Source organism: Hyalella azteca, unplaced genomic scaffold (genome assembly GCF_000764305.2).
Source record: "Hyalella azteca isolate HAZT.00-mixed unplaced genomic scaffold, Hazt_2.0.2 contig1821, whole genome shotgun sequence".
NCBI classification, from domain to species: Eukaryota; Metazoa; Arthropoda; class Malacostraca; order Amphipoda; family Hyalellidae; genus Hyalella; species Hyalella azteca.
This window is the reverse complement of record NW_025932119.1, coordinates 89,446-109,765: the sequence shown is the minus strand read 5'-3', so window position 1 is coordinate 109,765 and position 20,320 is coordinate 89,446. Positions and strand designations below refer to the sequence as shown.

At 36.5% G+C, this 20,320-nt stretch overlaps 1 protein-coding gene across 1 annotated transcript; it reads right to left on the bottom strand.

The window, feature by feature from the left end:
* Positions 1-2,619: 2,619 nt before the first annotated feature.
* On the bottom strand, positions 2,620-18,972 carry LOC108680154 (astacin-like metalloprotease toxin 5). The gene is made up of 7 exons (XM_018168924.2): positions 18,930-18,972; positions 9,173-9,347; positions 8,194-8,393; positions 5,859-5,926; positions 4,644-4,773; positions 3,444-3,579; positions 2,620-2,648 (listed from the first exon to the last, which is right to left on the bottom strand). The coding sequence occupies exons 2-7, from the start codon at positions 9,297-9,299 to the stop codon at positions 2,620-2,622; spliced, it is 690 nt and encodes a 229-aa protein (XP_018024413.2). The 5' UTR covers positions 9,300-9,347; positions 18,930-18,972.
* Positions 18,973-20,320: the final 1,348 nt, after the last annotated feature.

Sequence of the window (20,320 nt, the reverse complement as noted above, 5' to 3'; positions counted from 1 at the left end):
ATCTACAGCCCAAAAAACATATAATAAAAAAACACCTTTTTTGGATGCACTTAATCTAAAGTAATACCATTCTCACTGCATTTGTGAAAATGCATGAAGCTAAAAGCTTCCGGTTAGTCCTCGTTAGTCCTCGCTCTCATAAAATTGCTACCAAACTCGTCTCTCAACCGATGAATCTCCTGATAGATCACGAAAGTGCTCTCAACTACATTAAGAGAAAAACATGATTGTTGTACGGCTAGATTTTACGCCCCACTATCAATTAGTGCAAACGATTGTCCTGCCTGCAACTATTTTGTCCTTTCTGCCTTAATTCACTCCGTTGACTGACATTTGCAATCGGGCATCCCATACCTTATTTAACGCCATGCCATGCCTGTTGCAACTTGACGTCCTACCTTAAAAACCTAACTTGAACAGGTTGAGAGAGAACCCTACAACAAAATGAAGCAAGCTCTGCTTAACCGTGTTCCGTTGTACTCATGGCTCGGTTGAACCTACCAAAACTTCAACTGATAATTCTAATCACGTTATCGGTGCTACCTCGTCTCAAACACGCGATTCTCTATTAATTACCTCCTCATACGCGTTTCCAAAAGAATAATGTCTATGCATTCGTTTTTAAAGCTTACTGATGTTTAACGCCATACACAATGTATGCCAACAAATGTCTATTAGCTGCCTTGCTCACAAACTGAAATCGACGACGGTCATCCCTTGACCTCCCTCATCTAAGATAAAACTGTAGTGATTCGCACTAGTATTTCTCTTGGATGTCATAGTTAATTTTATTTAGCCTTCAAACTCGTGATTATCGACCTCTGTAACAATATTTTACTTAATTATCTTGATCACGATTACGTATTTCGGATTTCATCAATTTCACTTTAAACCATTATAAAATATACAGTAGTTAATCATCAATTTTCGAGCACGAATAACACTCGTGTAATTACGGAATGATGAAGTTTAGTAAATGTCGTAAATATTTTATGTTAAATCGTACCAAAAAATATTGTGAAAATTTCGTAAGAACGCCAGTGGAGAACCATCTGCCAATCGCTCGTTGGTTAGCTAAGTCATTTTCTAGACGACGCCGTGGGGTTAACATCTATACTAAGGGGTAAGTTTTCGCTAGAATTCTATTCCTATTAGGTAACGGATTATTCAGTGTAGCTGTCATAACTGAGTTATTAATTGTGTTTTGTATTCTTTGATATTGTTATTTCATTGTGTTCTTGTCATGTCGATTCTAACGGCCCTCACTGATACAGGTGTTGGTCGGTCGGCGTCTTCGTTCTTCAACCCCAATAAACTATCTGATCTTCACAGTCTTTACTACAACCCCACTAGACGTGGCCATTAATTAATTAGGGAAGAGGGAAGGTTGCTGTAAAATCTTACTCAAAACCCAAGTTACCCAACCACCATCAAAGCCACCCTCTTCCTCAAAACTACGAATTCATGATTTCGTGTCCAATGTACTATGTCTGAACGGTAACGATTTTGCTAACAATGATCTCGATTTTATGCCAATGATGCCAACTCTCTATCCTATATGTATTGCTAAAACACAGGCTGCAGTTAGCCTCAGTTAATTCAGTACCAGGATGAAAGATATGGATTTTCTGAATGTGCATTAATTTTACGAATGTCATTGTATAACCTATTCAATATTTTCCTACGGAACTCTGTTCTCGCCGGGGAAGTTCTATAGTGACTCGATCATAACTCGCGCTACCATTTATTGTGAATGTCGTAATTATTTTCATTAACTATTCAAACTAGTTAATCACCAATTTCTAAAGCTATTCGCAACTTAATTACCTAGAAACTTGCCAACTACTTCCTATGTCGTCAATTTAACTTGTGAATAATCATGCAAACATTCTGTCGAGAGATATTCTCAATTTTCTAGCACTAATAATATTCGTATGATTTTTGAGTTACAATATAGTTCGATATCCGACAAAATACTTCTCATATTTAATTCGATCACTCGAAAGTTGTGATTTTCGTTTAGAACGTGCTAGCGGACAGAGCTAGAACCACACGGTAGAATCACTTTGCTTTTTCACGTCGACGTGTTAACATCTATACTAAGGGGTGTTGGTCGGTCGGCGTCTTCGTTCTTCAACCCCAATAAACTATCTGAGCTTCGCAGTCTTTACAACAACCCCACTAGACGTGACCATCAATTAATTAGGGAAGAGGGAAGGTTGCTGTAAAATCTTACTCAAAACCCAAGTTACCCAACCACCAGCCAAACCACCCTCTTCGATCTTCAGCGTATTGTATTTGTTGTGCAGTATAGTTGTGTTCGAAGCGTCCTGTTATTTGTGATATGTCGTCTGCAAATGCTATGTAATCTGTGTTGGGTAGTGGTGGTGGGAGGTCATGTGTGTAGAAGCTGTATAATGTGGGATAGACAAGCCTAATCCTTATAGATAACGGCTTCAGTTATCGTCGGTCGGATAAGAAGGGTCTGGCTAGGATATCATATTACAAAGAGTACAAGCTCGAGGGTAGCGACTGGCCGAGCTTTGGGCAAATCAAGGATTTTACACGATGGTCGCGAAAACCTCGCTCTCAGACTTCGCTGCATTTTGACTACAAGCCTTAAGGCTGGTAGTCAGACTGCGCAAAGTCTGAGAGCGAGGCATTCGCAACAACGGTGTGAAATCCTAGTTCTGTCCTTAGCTCGGCCAGTTTCAACTCACGATCTTGTGGTCTTTGTAAAATGATATCCGAGCACCCTTTATGGGGCAATGGGCGGCTTTCAGGTGGCCAAGTAATGGTCAGCGGTCGGCTAGAATTAATTGGTCGCGGCCGACCAATGGCCACGTATTATTCCTCGCCCCCTCATTGAGTTCCGCTTCTCCGGACCACCCGTCGTGGACTGACAGGTGAGATTTACGACTACTGTTTCCCCTCAAACTTTCCACGACGCCTAGCCAATATATAGATTCTCCCTTCACGTATCAGCATGCTCGTTCATAACTAGTTTTTGGTAGGTAATATCTACAAGAAAAAGGCTGATCAAGGAATGCCGAGTATACCATTCAGTGGAGAAATAAAAATTATAACCCGTTGTCACCTCGAAAAAAGTGTAAAAGTCGCAGACTTAGTGAACATTAATATTCAAAGTTTCTTGAAATTACCTTCATCATAACTCTTTTAATACAAGGTTTACATATTTTTTGTAACTGTCGACCGTTTATAAATGAATAGCTCGGCGAGCATGGAAAAATTTATATCGCCATCTCATTCACGAGTGGAGCCTATAGCCAGCCTAGTTTTTAAACACATTCATAGCGAAGGCTCGCGGTTCTCAATCAGGGCCTTAAATAGCTTTATCTTTGATGTGATAACGCAGCCGCTGCACTCACCGCCGCATTTGTAGTTCGATCCTGTTCAAAATCTTACGCAACCGCTGCACTTACTGTCGCATCTGTAGTTCCTGTTCAAAGTCTTTATGTTCATGAATGACGGTGTGGCAGTGGGGAGATACTGTGCGTAATCCATGACGGTTTGGAAGAGAGGATTCCGTGCAACCATCACTCTAGTCCCATTCTCTCCCTGGAATTTGATAGCGAAAACTGAAAGCTGCGCGATTGCAGAATAAAAATTAAAGATGGATTCAATTACCTCGTTAGGTTTTAGCATAGGTCATTTATATTTTAAATCTATAAGCAGCAGATATATTTGAAGACTTTTTTCTACAATTTTTAACACACTCAGACTGAATTGGTGAATTATCATACCAAATTATGTTTCTTTTTCTGGAAAAATATCAGCTCAAAACCTATAAGGTTGTGAAAATCTAAGGAACTTGCTGGTAATTTCTCTACAAGCAAGGATCCGCTTTTTTTTGCCAATTTTAGGGGATCTTTCAAGCAAAATCTGTAAGAATTTCGGGTCAAAATAAATTAAATTGAGGAAGCTTTGAGAGAACGCGCTTTTATTAGTTGCTGATCTACTTGGATTAATTGTGAAAAATACCTCATGGCTTAAAATATAATTACGCTCGTAAAAAGTGCCACCTCTTTCAGCGTCCAGTTCTTAAAAACATTTCTCATTAAAATTCATTTGGTTACATTTTTCTTTTGAAATTCAATATTTGATGGACGATGGTTCAGAAGAAGCAAATATAGACAAGTTCTGGTTGAAAAGACACATTATACGTGATATACCGACTTGTGCAGAGAGCAGTATTTGAAACAAGTATGAGCATTCATATGAAGTTACTCCACTGTTTTCAAAATATCTGCGTGCTGAAATCAGCAGTGACAGAAGTGTGAATTTTATGAAAAAAAAAAACCTTTGTGATATTCAACCTCTCGCTCCCTTTGATGGTTAACTTGTTTTATATTTTTGAAAATTCTAAGGAAAATTTTTACCATAAATTATCGAATATATCAATATTTAACTGCAACTTTGTCAGGATATGAGGCATTTATGTTGGTAAATCTGACTCATTTGACGTAATATGGACGTTTAGCATTTTCAATGTAAAATGCGGGAAGCAAACAAGATGTTGAAATTATGATTTTGTCGATTTAAGCTCATAATTTCGAGTACAAATAATACAATTAAGCTTAAGTTTGAGTTAAGTTTCACACTCACAAATAAAATAAACTTACGGCGCCAGAGTAAAGCATGATGGATGTGTAGTCGAAAGGCACGTCGAAATTATTAGTGGACTTCAGGGAGTACTCATACGCAGGAACCCCTTTTCTGATGTTCTCAAGATGAATGATCACGTACTTGTCTCTGAAAGAAATTTATATTAGCAGTCGCAAACGAGTACATCAGTGAAGCTTCTTATATTATAGTGTTTAGTAAATATGCCTTCAACTTCTGAGAAATCCAGGTTTTTGTAACTGGGTATCAATTATATCGATCAATTTTGCTTGTACGAGAATAGTGAATTTCTAGACAGAGTTTACTTGGAACGTCATCAACGATTCGCGGAATTTTTACTGGATTTTGCCCTTTCCTGTAAACCAAAATGTTTCCTGAACCTGCAAACTTTTACTCTACGATTATAAGCTCATATCGATATTTGCTCAATTAAGCCCATCGGAGCCTTCTGCACATTTTAGTGTTCGAGGCAGATATTGCTTCCTCTTATACAGGAAACGACTATAGGATTGCAGGTCGGTGACCAATTGTTTTTGCATTATATTATCAAACGTAGAACCTGATGAATTATTTTTTTGTCTTAAAAGCTTACATAATCAGCTGACATAAACCTCGTTGAAAATTTGAAGGGAACCATAAAAAATATACAAGCACTTCTGCTTTCAAGCGAAAAGCAGTCAAAAATTATCTTTACAAAATAAGAAGACAAGGCTCATTCATTATGTCAGAACTTAACAAAATCTCACAGAAAGCATTTGAAAGTAGTAATTGTAGCTTAAGGTAGACAATTTGCTTGACATTTTTTTCGAATTATCCGAAAATATTTTTCCACAATTGTTTCTTGAAATATAATCGAACATTTTAATGGATTAATTCTTCCATTTCTCTGTTAATATGATTAATTTCTGGCGTTAAGATGAAATATTATGGATTTAAATTCTTCGTTATTTGCTGGTTTAAATACCGGCATGGCGAGAGGTTTTTAACTTTTTTAAGGGAAACAAATGCCACCAAGCACTTTTATAATAATTCGATATATTGTAAATACCGAATTTTATTTAGCGAAGTATAGTCATAATATTTCAATTATTTCAATGTTCGGGGCCTGATGGGTTAACCGATCATAAAAGTTTGTTACCAAAAATAATAAGTAATAAATGAATAAATAAATAAATCAAAATTTTTGCTGCGATATAGACAATCAGCGGACAAACCTGTCGCTGCGGCACTGTTCGTGCATGAAGCCCAAGGCGTGGCCAAGCTCGTGGATGACGCCTCCGTACTGGAATAAATGAGTATACTTATTATTTTTCAATGATTACATAATAACAATATAATTTAAGGATGTTAGTTTTGACGTGGCCATGTTGACCCGATTTTATTCGCCGAGATACATACGAGTCTTTTTAGCATCTGGTTTACTTTCATGTGAATGTGGGGTGCGCATATACAGTATATGGTACCTGATAACTTGCTGGGCCGCAGAGCACAACTACGATAAACCTCTATGAATTCAGCAGTAAATGCTATTTTTTATTTTCGCGTCAGTCGTCACCCATGATAATTATCATGATTGAGACGATTTTATTCGAATAACAGGCAATAAATTTGTGATCCCCAGGGCGGCTTAATATTACATGATTTTCGCCATTTACTTTCATAAATGCGAAAGTAAATGCCGAAATCGCGCAATGAATATCGCCACTCTCTATTATTGCCCACCGAGATCCTTCATTTATCTAAAAGAATATATATTGCGAATTGCGATAAATATTGTTCTTCTAGGGACTGCTAGAATTCTCGCATTTCCTTCGCATAAGCGCGTGCTCATTCACAAGAATTGTTTGCGTGTCTAATTAAGGCGCTTGTCACACTCGACTTAAAACTTCGTTCCGGCGGCTGAGCAGAATTAGTTCAGGAACTGCTTCATCAGCCACATAATTCGGGTGTCATTCAATCTTCAAATTTTTGGTAAAAAATCTGCCTAAAAGGGTGAAGTAAGCGGCTGAATACAATTGGCGGTGGGAAAACGCCTGATTCATTAATGCTAAGACAAGTGCGGCCAGCCTCTCTAGCACCTAAATAACTAACCTAGAGAGGCCAACCTCTCTAGCACCTAAATGGTACCAATAAGAGATAGGGTCGCTGCTCCATGGTGATCTTAACTTCTCGATTACCCTTTGCTTTGCTAAAGGTTGTAAATTCATTCTAAATCATTCGTTATCAGTATACTTGGAAGCAATTTTTTTTATTGCCACTACTAAAGCTACAAGAAATTTATAAATTAATTTCAAATTACGCATCTGCACATGTGCAGGTACATTGAAAATGGGACATATATGTAAGTCTGCGTAATGGCCGTGACGGAATCTTTGATTTTTAAGACTTATCCTTGAATAGAGCGCCCCAGTGATCTAAATGCCTGCTTACTTAATTATCTTACATTCAATTTTAAATATCTCATCTAGCATTGATTTAAAAATTAACTAGTTATTGTGACGCAATTTTTCGCTCCTGTTAATTCAGAGCTCCAGTTGGGAATTGTATTCCTAAATAGTTTTTGAATGGCAGGAGATCATTTTTTGATTTCACACGATATCCACCGCATGTCCAAAAAGAAAATGGGTTCCAATCCCATATGTAAAAAAAAAATCGATGAACATTTAGGGCAATAATCTGCTGCACTAAAGTATTCAGCAGAGTGCATAAACTTGATTTCTTCTACGTTAGCTTGAAGAAACCTTTCAACTTCAACAGAGAAGGTTTAGATTAATTTTGCCGAAACCACGTCAATCAACTAGTTAAACGTGAATATTGTATTTAGTTTCTGTACCTCCATGCAGTTCACAAGAACTTTAAGTCGGCTTTGAAATAAAATTCCTGTTCTATTATTATATAATATTTGATAATGCATAATTGATAATATTATGATATATAATTGATCAAATTGTGTTATTTAATCAATATGATTAACCAATGAACTTACCCACATGCAGTCATCTGCGATTTAATAAGTTTTACGATAAATTTGTGCAGCCTCATAACCCTAACTACAAAGTCCGGACCAGTTGATGAATTCAAAAGCATAAATTAGTTTTTAACATGAATACCAACCCACATATAGCTTTCTAGAGCCGTTTTATCAAATTTATGTGCTATCAAAACTAAGCACACGTAGCGGCCGATTTCTTGTCTGTGATTGGTTGCGTTTTCAGTGATTAGGGGACGGCAGTAGGAATTTACAAATTACTTTGATAGTACGGCCCTTTGATAGTACTCTGATGGTATATGTTCTTCGTATCCATTTATAATGTCTGTGTTACGAGATGTTTCTGTTGTTGTGGCGGTATCACCGGGAGCAGGAACGAAGGGAAAAAAGACTAGTGACACTGAGCGGCAAGAAAGAGGAAGAACTTGAAAATACCGTATGAGACAATTAAAGATAGGCGAAAAGCGCATTATTATTTTTTATAGGTTAATGAGGTTGGGTTGAAATTGGATTTTGCCAAACATCATGGTTCGCATTATAATTGTAAGGCACAGCCATACCCCACAGGCATCAAATATGTCCACAGTAGTCGGGCCACTCGGATTGATGCCCAGTGTAGCGGTAGTGCAGTGTGTGGATGCTCTAATGAGGAGGTAGGTGTCGTGAAGCTTTTCACTGGCTGCCATCTCACGGAATCTCACACATGTTTCCTTCTCCCAGGACCTCAGCGCCGGCTCCAAGCGCGTCAAGTTGACCGCACCTAACGAAAGCAGTACTATTGTCTATTGGCTGTCCGGTATTATGGTATTGTGAAATGAACAAGTTCCAGGGAATAAGTTTGCGTGCAATTTTCCATCATTTATCATCCTTAACAAAAATTAAATGAATAAAATTGGAAAATTATATTTTAATAGTTACAGCTCTTGTCCACTAAGTATACGTAGCTAGGGAAATTATTGTCTTCTCTAGGTTTAGACTCATCTATTTATTACGCATCTAATTCAGCACTGAGACAGGCATTTGATCATGTCAAGGTTTAAAAGTTAGAAAATTAAAGTAGACATATTAATTTTTTATAATTATTTTATTGAAAACATCCCAGCCTGGTCTCTGTCATGGAGATATATTAGTGTTGCTGTTCGAATTCATTACATGTTGTTGGACTGAAATTACATAAATTTTAATAAAAATTTACATTAAAATGTCGGTAATCAACCTATGTTTTGAACAGAGGTTGAGTTAAGTTTAAAAAAGTTTATAAAAGTCTAATAAAAAAAATTTCAGCAGGCTATGAAATTTATTCCATCCAAAGAAATTTTTTCATGATAAATCCATGTTTCACCCAAAAATCAAGATTAACAAGTCAGTGCAAGTTCACGCGAATAGAAAAATTTATCAGGTAGAGAATTGTAGTTAGAAACCCAAACTTCTATGGGGTTCAAATAACTGCGTTTCTTTGACCATAGCAATAACTGTTTCAATGCTCAAATTATGTTAGTTTTTCATAGTTAATCTTCTAAGTTTCATTAAATTTCTCACCTTCGCACCTGTAGGGAACCACCACCATTGCGTCTGCTCCGATTGGCCACGGAATAGATTTTGACCAAATGTTCCTCGTGGCCGCGTTTTGGTTTAATGTCATTGGTGAAAATTCCACACCTCCCATCACGATGCTCACTAGACCTTCACCTGAAGTTCCATAATTCGGAGGGGCCTATGGAAGATTATGATATTATTATGTTCACAAATACGAGTATTAGTATTAGATGGCAGAATTAGCTTGTTCAAACTAGGCCGGTTAGTGACCATAGAATTCGTTGCTTAAATTTTCAAGGTCGAACAATATTCCTCAGATGACGTTGGTTGATCAAAATACAGGTTTAAGGAAGTTATTTTAATTCATCAACGACCTTTCAAATGTAGCAACATTCATTCTCAAGTTATAGGAAGCATTGAATACTGAAATTTTTGGTGAAAATAATTACATGATACACGTAAATATGATACAACACGAAAATTTGGAACCGTGAAAATTAGTCCGTAACAATCTCAAATCCGGTAGTTATCAGATGGATAGCTTGTTTTTGGTTGCAGTGCCACTAAGAAAGAGAGGAAGAGCACCAATAGGTGGCGCAGAGTGGCCAGAAAGAGGGAGGAGAAATGAAAAAGACAGTAGGAGATTGTAAAGAATTTTGCTGAACTATATTGTTTATAATCTCGAATATAACCTAAATTTTGTATTCAGATTGTTCATTCTTTGTTTTCAGAAACCGTTACAATCCACAACGAGTTTTCATTCTGAACAATCCCCTGAACAAAGAGCCATATTCTTTACAGAGATAATAAAAAGACGCATTGCGCGTGATTTGCTCGATTAAAAGTAATTAGGGATGTTTGGGATTGGGCAAGGGGTTGGGAACCGTCGGGGCTTTGGATGGTTCAGGAAGATGGGTGATGTCGTGATGGGAGGGAGGTGGTTCTCTATTTCCATATATACATGCGTTCTCGCTTTTTTTATTATTATATTTTTGTGTATTTTGTAATGGATATGGTGACAAAGGGGGGGACGTGATGATGCTAATGATGATTGCTGATGATGAAGATGAAGGCGGTCGCTCGAGACTTGGAGGGAGGTTGAGGGTTGGTTTCGTCCTAGGTTTTCGGTCACGTTTCTACTGTACGTCACTTTCGGTGAGTCACGTCAGCCCGTCAGCGCGATGGTGTCTCTGACGATGTGTGTTGTTTTGGGACCAGCTACACCCAAAAGTGATGAGAACAAATGCGTCCGGGTGCTGCATGGTCTGCTGTGTATTTATTTGTACAGGGATGGAGGTGGGCGACCTAGTGCTAGTGTTTTGTAGCTATGGAATAACCGGTGCTGCCTTGCTATGGCGTGTGGGGGCAAGTTGATTGAAGTTGATTGAAGTTGCAAGTTGATTGAAGTTGAAGAGTTGATTGAAGAAGAGTTGGGGATCACATCTTTTGCTGGTGGTCCAGATTTTAAGTGCATATTGGTGGAGGACTGTGTTTGTTGTGGAAATGTTGCATTGTTCGTGTAGTGTTTGAGAGGATATGAAGTCGGACCAGTGTGTGTTTGTAATGAATTTCAGTGCTTTATTCTGGACTTTCTGCAGTTGGGATATTGCTGTTTTGGATAGGGTATTATGGGTATTTGGGGATAAATGAGAGCTGACCTAACAAGAGTCAGGCATAGAGTACGTTTTATATTTGGAGGGCGGTGGTAGAATCTGTACATTTTATGTAGATTTGGTAAGGGCTTTTGCTTTCCTAACTGTTACTTGTGACCTAAAACCATGTATTGTGAATTTTAAACCTAAAACATTACCGTTGTTCGTGTATGGGTAGTTAGTGTTGTCTATGAATATGCCAAATGTTTTTTGTCGATTGATGGGGACGATTTTGAACTTGGTAGTATTGGTCCTAATTAGCCATTTCTTTTCGAATATGTTTATCTGTTGGATGGCGTATTGTATTTGTTGTGCAGTATAGTTGTGTTCGAAGCGTCCTGTTATTTGTGTTATGTCGTCTGCAAATGCTATGTAATCTGTGTTGGAAAGTGGTGGTGGGAGGTCATGTGTGTAGAAGCTGTATAATGTGGGATAGACAAGCCTAATCCTTATAGATAACGGCTTCAGTTATCGTCGGTCGGATGATGTCGGTACCCTAAATACATAATGGTTATTCAGTTCTCATCTTAAATTCTCTATATCGCGTTCAACAAATTATCTGATCTGTTATTTCATTTTGTGAGAAAATTGAGCGGCATTGAAAAACTGGATATGACTTGGTTGAAATTTTGATTAGCTTCAGTCCAACAAATTCAATTCAAATTTCGAAATCAAAATTTAGGTTTCGCTCGAACTTTAGCGCGATTGAATGGCGTTCTATGGTAATATTGTTTTGTTTTAGTTTTCTGTATTCAATCAACTTAATTGAATTTAATCTGAAAATTATTGACAAGATCTAGAAGAATAGGAGTAGGGGATAAAACGAGTGTATCATCACAATCTGCACAAACGCCCTAAATCCCCTGTAGCCACAGCTGACCTGCACATTTTACCCAATGCCGAGAACCCGGGACATAACATAGAGCTAGTGTCACTGTGGAAGATATTTCTTTGGGATGCATAATTAATTTAAATTTTTGAAATACGTGCGATAATGGCAGCCCCACACATATAGTATACAAACAGAGCTACCGCCACTGTTACCTGATGCACCTGAGTAAGTGTGAAAGAAAAGGGTATGTTATCACACGTAAGATTCGAAGTAATATTACACGGCTGAGCATTGTAAATGCGGGTATGAACGCAACACATCCGTCTGATAGACATTCACTAGGTTTTCAGCACCGTTAACAAGGCTAACACATTCCCTTTCGTTGAAGACATAACAATCATTCCCATTAAATTACAGTCCAGGCAATAAGTCCAGCAGCTATCTCAATCAATCGTCAGCTATGGAAAGATCGGGTTCCAAAGGCCGAATCCCTTGTGAATCAAGTCACGAAAAATTCAAGAATCGGCAACAGGCCATGGGCCTATTTCTTCAATGCCGACACTTCTATTCTATTCCTATTACGTTATCCGCTCATGTAAGAAGAGCAACTTCTAGTGTAATTTCCGTGGAAGAAGCTTCACATGTAACAAGATGATTACTTCATTTCACGATGTGAGAGTGAGTGTAAGTTGAATCCGCATCCGTAAGTTGAACTAGGTGAGTCCTATTTTGTTCTAGTGCAATATATAATTACAGAAGTGTTGCATTAATTGAAGGACTAGCTAATTAGTCATTGATTTTTCATATCATACGTAGTTACCATGGCTAAATAATATTCCATTCTATTTCATAGCAAGTTAATGGGGTGAATTATTTACTATACGAATTTCCTGTGGTTGGTTATTTAAGCCATGACGTCCCTTGTATCCCACAGCTCATGGCAGATATTACAATACCGTCGATAAGTGTCTATTAGAATATTATCAATCATCTGAAAATAAATGTCTAAAAATATTTAGAGTATCTGAAAATAAATATTCGAGACGCTCTTGTATGGCAGTAATTGTGCAAGTCTAATCTTCCAAATTTCATTATTAGAATATTTACTAAATTTATTAGATAATATTATTATCTTTTGCGGAATAAATATATTAATATCCCACGGCTCATGGCAGATATTACAATACCGTCGATTGGTGTCCATTAGAATATTATCAATCACATAAAAAAATACCAAAAAATATTCAGAATATCTGTAAAATTATTATTAGAGACGTTTCATGTATTCAGACTTGTTTGAATTTAAGGGGGCGTCTACCCTCCAGAAAAACTTCCACATTTACTAATGGATCTTTCTGAAACTTCACGCATATATGTAAAACCAAAAAAACAAGCATATTTTGTTCGTATAATTTTTTCGGAAAAATTCATAGGAAACGTGAAATCCATAGAAAACTGTAAAAAAGAGGGTACTTTAAAAATCTATCTCCTCCTACAGTTTTCAAGCTACAGCATCGAAAGAATACCATTCGATTCATAAAGACCATACCAATCGAGTAACACAGTCCGATTTTCGATTTTTACCTTAGTTTTTTACACGCATTTCCCCATTTTCTTCTCATTTTCTTCTGATTTTCTCCCCCCCTTCCCCCCAATTTTCAACCCAAACTATGCACAAATCTAAAAAGGGGCTTCGTTACTCGATAGTTATGGTCTTTACGATTCGAACGGTATATCTCTCATTAATGTAGCTTCAAAACTCTAGAAGGAGATAGGTTTGCAGTGACAATAAGTTAACTTTTCAGTAGAGCCCGACAAAGTCCCGCGCGCATTGGAATAGGCACTCAATGTAGCAAGGAAACAAAACTAAACGTTACTGGAGCTTAGTTCTAGTCAAGGATGGCGGGAACGACTGCATGCACACCACCCCATACGACGCCAGGCGGGTGACTGAAGTGCAGCTCTAGCAGACACTATTTAAAGTGCTCGGCAGCTAATTTCCCCGTATCTTAAATGTTAAAGAACACCACCACCCCCCACCCTTGCGGGATCTGTCGTGAACGCATAAATCAACGTACAGAGATGATTTTGGTACCGTTGGATAGGTCAGAATGTCAGCTTTAAGATGAGTATAAAACCGAAAAACGCCAAATTTACGACTTTTAGGGTAGACCCTTAAGCTCACAAATTTTACTAATAGAATATTATCTGATGTACAATTAATATCTTAATATCCCACGGCTCGTGACAGATATTACCCATGCTATCAATTAGTGTCCATTAGAATATTATCTACAACCGTAAAATATATAATAAAAAATCTAGAATATCTGTAATTTTTTAAAAATTATACAGAATTTATAAGCTTGGATGATAAAAAATTATAAGAAATTCCGCACCCAGGTTCATAGTAATATTCCTTTTCTGAATAACTGTTCTGAATAAATCTTAGCTAATTTTTTGGCTTTCCTTATTTCTAATGAGTTTTTAGTTCATTCTAGCTTCCAGTTCATTCTCATCAACGGCCTCAGCATTTGAAGGAGTAAAGTGATGGAAAGAATAGTTTCACTTGAAGAAATAGAAAGACTGGCAAATGCGCGCTGCGATATGACGCAAGTTAAATCAATGATAGATAAATGCGATTAATCATATGATATTATGAAAAAACTGATCACAGAATATAGAACACCAATCCCAACAAATTTCCTGTTATAGATAAGACAAATTTTCGATTTCAAAAATGGCGGAATAATAGAAACGCAGCAGGAAACAAACAATTTGCAGAAAAAACATTTATGAATAGAAGAATAGAAGTGTCGGCATTGAAGAAAATAGGCCCATGGCCTGTTGCCGATTCTTGAACTTTTCATGACTTGGTTCACAAGGGGTCCGGCCTTTGGAAACCGATCTTTCCATAGCTGACGATTGATTGAGATAGCTGCTGGACTTATTGCCTGGTCCGTAATTTGCTAGGCATTTTAAGACTGAACATATTTCTTGAAGGCGTTCATACTCGGAGCGTCAACGATGCTATCAGGGAGGCTGTTCCACATGTCGGTGACTCGAAGCGAGAAAAAATTTTGTCGCATCGATGTGTTACAACGCAGTTTTTTTAGTTTATAGCCGTGGCCCCTGGTGTTGGTCCTTGTTTCAAATTCTAATAATACTTCTGGGACCTTGTATATAAGCCATGAGTATACTTGTATGCTTCAATGAGGTCCCCACGCAGACGTCGATAACTGAGGCTTGGAAGCTTCATAATCTTTAATCTCTCCTCATAGGACTTGCCTTTCAAGCCCGGAACAATGCTTGTTGCGCGTCTTTGAACATTAGTTGAAAATAATAATGAAATTGAATATATAGACCCATCTGCTGCTATGTGTGATGATTATGATGAAGGTTCCGATAGAGTGTAATGAAATCAAAACATGTCTCTGCCTAACGAGCAGATGCTTTATAGATATTTTTTAAATCAGTTCTACGAAAAACATTATGATGAATACTTATTGGGAAAACGAAGCTCAACCATCCAAATAGCAATAGCCAAAAACATATGTATTTCTATGTCTTATGCTAATAAATTGAAATGGATCGTTAAATTAATGAAGCGAAATTGTCACTCTACTTGTATGGACTTCTTAGAAAACAAAATATATCACCAACTTATTCAAACATCACCCAAACACAGCCGCTAAATGGATCCACGATAAGAAGTTACATGATATGTTGAGTGTAAATTACACACCGAAAGAAATTTGAGGGCTTCATTAGTGTTTGTTTGAAGTTTAACTACATTTTAACATTTGGTAATAGAAAATTCAATGTTGATGTTATCACATCAATGTCAGGATTAGCATTTTTTCTCTAATATAATTTTTTAACCATAATGCGTACTTTTAAGCTATAGCACTATTTTTAGTTTCTAAATTTCCTCCTCCGCAGTTCCAGCACCTACCGCCCCGCCGATAACCAGCAATTAAGAAAAGAATATAAGATGTTGCTAATAAGAACCATCACCTTCACCTCTTCAGTACAATGCCTGCAGTAACCATCAATTATAAAGCAAATAAAAGATTTTTCTGATACGAACCGTCAACTCCACTTCTTCGGCCAAAGCCTGCAACAACCAGCAATTATAAATTAAATAAAAGATCTAGCTAGTATGACCCGTCAACTCTACCTCATCACTCCAGTGTCTGCAGCAACCAGCAATTATAAAGAAAATAAAAGATTTGTCTAATAAGAGCCGTCAACTCCACTTCTTCCGTTCAACGCCTGCAACAACCAGCAATAATTTTATTATAAATTAAATAAAAGATCTACCTAGTATGACCAGTCAACTCTACCTCATCAGTCCAGTGCCTGCAGCAACCAGCAATTACAAAGCGAATAAAAGATTTAGTTAATAAGAGCAGTCAACTACACCTTTTCAATCCAACGCCTGCAGCAACCAGCAATCTTAAAGTGAATGAAAGATTTAACTAATAAGGTTCGCTAACTCAAGCATCAGTGTAACAACCAATATTCTATATCGAAAGTGGTTCAATGCTCGCGAATTAATACCATCTGCTAATTTATGTTTGTATATTTGTAACATATATTTCATGAGTTTTCTTGAGATATTATATCAAATCAGAATGAAATTAATCAACTTAAATTGATGCTACAAAATGAAGCTGATGAAAACATGGAACCGAATAAAATATTAACTTATCGTGAAAGTAACCTTATATAGCTTCATGAGTTCATCATTAGAGAGAATTCAGGTTGAATAAAGGCATGTATTGATGGTGTTGAAACAAGGGCAGATGTCAACATGAATGATGTAGCAAAAGTAGAAAGAAAGCAAAATGAGTTTTCTGAACGACTTACAAGAATTGAAGAAAGAATCAATCTTGGAACAAGCGTTCGCTTGTAACGAGAACTCTGTTGTAATTGTGGAAACGATATATATTGAAGTAAGTAAACGCAGGAATCAAATGCATTTATAATCTTGATTAATAAAAATGAGAGCTAATGTACCATACGAAATAATTGATAATCAAAAGATTATAAATTCACTCTACATAATGTATTTTTTACGTTTCGGTTAAGACAATTAATTTCATCTAGTCAAGTGTGATGAACCGATTAAAAATATTAAAAAATATAGTGTAATATGTTGAGTAATATAGAGTAATTAGTAATTATAAAGAGGGTAGTTCATTCACACGCTGTTGTCGTTCGAGGTAGCATATGAGGAGAAAAAGATTGATAAAATTTATTATAAAAATCTAAGTCCCTATCACAGACATCCGAAGAGATATGATGTTCAATTCTGGAAATATCATTCAGCTGCAGATCAATTTTGATAATATTCACGGTGATATTCGCCATCTCTCCAACGAAATAAATCAGCTTTTATTTCAAGTTAATGTATTATAACAAACATTGAAAATTATTTTAGAAATCAAAATTTAAGAAATGCTCCATACGTGGATATATGATAATAAAAATAAACCTATGAACCATTTTGCATTTCCTTCTCCAAGTTTGAAGTGTCTCATAATTGAGAGACCGAACTGCGGAAAAAAGTCATTTCAATTGGAAATTTTTATTGATTTCAACAACCTTTTCCTTTTTCGCAAGTCAAATCATCAGCCTGAATATGAGTTGCTGACGAACGCCTTCGATAAGGGTTATAATAAATCTGAATTCATTGTCAATAATGATCTGAATTTTATACCATAAATCTGATATCAAATGGCAATAATGATGTATATCTAGAAAACTTACTTAAAAGACGCAAACAAAAATGTGCAATCTGATACTTTAAGAACACTGCTTCTGTCCCTGACCCAAGTGACAAAGTTCCTCGGAACAAAAGTTGTTCATTTCTGATGATATTGATTTGGACAGAATCAGAACCCCATGCTGATAGTTTTTACACCCGCGGAAGACACAATAACTGTAGTTCATTTAACTTATCCCAAAACTATCACATATTACCAAGAAAAACCATTTGAACGAATTACAATTTATCAATTCCATTCGAATTACCTCTCATCGATACAAAAAATATTTACATTGATTTCATTTCTTGCGATATTCCCTGTGCAGAGTTTCAAGAATTGTGTATGGAAACCTATAAAGTACCATATGGTTTTGCGTTGATCAATAAAGATGATCACCCCGTTTCTGAAGATTATTTTAAAAATATAAATCAATTATCTATTCCAAAGAAGTATTTACTAAAGTCACACTCGCTCTGGGTTATGTCTCGGGTTCTCGGCATGTTCAACCGTGGGTTGTTTTTCGATCGGGGCTAAATGATCGTTAGCCGATGATTTAGGGAGTTTGTGCAGACCTCAAGAAATATTCATCCCCTGACACCGAGTTAGCTTCTACTTTCTTTCTTTTTATCAGTAAATATATATAAAATGTTATTTTTAATTATTAAATTAAGCTATTAAGAAAATATAGGAAGGAATTTTCAGATATTCCTTCAGTATTTTCGCATTTTTAACGCCTGTAGTCAGCGTTTCAGTGTAGTTAGATAATCGTTCAAATTGTATCACCTTATTTAATATAAACCGTGTTAGAATGCAATCTATCCTCGATAACGATTAATAAGCAGTGAATGAGCTCACATATTAATGGTTACGTCTGTATGTTATTTGAACAATTTTAAATGCAAGTTTTGATCATTATTTATTGCGAAATGCCTACGTTATAATTTAGTGACCAGGGAAGGAATACTGGGAAGTTTATGATGAACTTTAACAAAAAGAATTTGATCTCACCCAGTACATGTAACAGAAAGGAATTCAGTTATAAATGCTAATAAAATGATGAAATTGTAAAGAAATAAAAACGTCCAGGTAAACCAGCATAATTAATGGCAATGAATAGTTGCGATGGTTTTCTCTAGTGGATCTTCTTGCTACATCGGTTTTTTACAATCCTCTCGCATTTCGTGAACAACCCTTGAATTTTAGTGTGATTGATCTAACCTTAACAAAAAAGAAAACAAAATTTAAACCATAAAAGAATATATGAAAACACCCCGTTAGAAAAAAATATTGTTTTGAAAATTTTGCTGAGTCAACTGGCATAGTCTTATAGATGAAAATATATGTTATGTTAACATCATTTCCGCAGCACGCGTGTATTTTCAATAACATAAGAGCTATCCCTTCCGGGATTAAATTATGTATGCATGTATCGAATAAAGTGAATATATTACATCAATAGTATTTAATTAACATTAATGTATGTAATAATTATTAATACTCACAGAACCCACGAATGGAACGAACTTTAAAAAAATGCGAAAGAAAAGAAACATTTTAGCTGCAACTTTCATTTTGGATCCCCGTTAGCTAGATTATGGCAAAATGAAGCTTGCAACGATTTTAATTATCAGAAATAAAACCTCCTAATTTCTTCACTCGCCCAACGATCACAGTTTACGTTGGACTCACCTACAGTCGCTTCTTTTATAGAGAAAGGTTCTTTGTTCCACGTGGAACAAGTACAGCTGGTGTACCATGTGAACAGGTGTCACAATTCTAGTATCTCAACATAGCGAGTCACTCTGTAAACTTTTCCGACAGCCGAAGTCCATTGTTCTGTTAGTTTCCTCGTTTTTCATGAGCCGCGTAAATAAATAAATTCATCTCGCTTGATATATTGCCAAACACATCTTTCCCGGAGAGCTTTGGCTTCATATGAGTGTCAAATAATGTGTTTAAACATCAGAGAATTCTGAGAATCCATTTTCGCAGTGGCTTTGATTTTTGATATGCGATGCACCGAGCACAGGCTTCGAGAGGAAGAAATTTCGCAAGAGAAGTAATTATAACAAATAACCTGCTAATTTAAGAATACTAGATTAGACAATTAGATTTTGAGAAAAAAGTTCAAATTCATGAATTTGAATTTTTATATATTGCATTGAATATTAATTAACGTAATTCACTCGTAACGGTATGAATTAAAATTGGAGCATAACTGCATAACGCATGCAGAAAAGCGTCAACGCTGAAATTTGAATTCTGCACTTGAATGCAGAAATACATATCTTAATAAAGTTTCTTTTTACACCAACTAGACAACGTGGATCATATATCATCTCAGGCTGGTCAAAAATAGGCGTGCCATCATTTATCATTTGCGTTATTTCAACACGACGGCAAGATGAGTCATACAGCTAAATGTTTGTAGCATACAGCACTGCATCAAAATCTGATGCTGAGCCTTAATTCTTTTCAAACAGGATGTTCTCTTCTAGCTCTGACAGCTGCCATTGTATGCGGAGAAATAAATTTCTCTTTTATCATGATCAAACTTGACTTTTCTGGATAGGCGACAGCAGTGGACAGAGACTGCTGCCGACTCCACAGAGACGACAGCAGTCGACAGAGACTGCGATGAACGACTTCGCAGATATGACAGCTGTCGACAAAAGTCGTCTCTGCGGAATTTTTCGTCAAATAAACAAAGTTTCGTGAGATCGAAAACAGAGCTTTAAGACCATGTTATAGTTAATTGATCATTCACGTCTAAAAACTATTCATTGATTCACATTATGCATAGAGTTTTAATATTGTCGATAAATAATTAGCTGATCAATGCCTGCACAAACATTCAACGAAGGTGCCTGAAACTCAACCACAGAATTTTTCT

Bases quoted from the DNA above. Each gene is read 5' to 3' on its own strand.
- LOC108680154 (XM_018168924.2), bottom strand. From the start codon at position 9,299: ATGGGAGGTGTGGAATTTTCACCAATGACATTAAACCAAAACGCGGCC. The intron at 5,927-8,193 runs GTATGGCTGTGC...CATTTATTCCAG, and splicing joins ACATATTTGATGCCTGTGGG to TACGGAGGCGTCATCCACGA. The intron at 2,649-3,443 runs GTAAGTGCAGCG...CCTCGCTCTCAG, and splicing joins CAGGAACTACAGATGCGACA to ACTTTGCGCAGTCTGACTAC.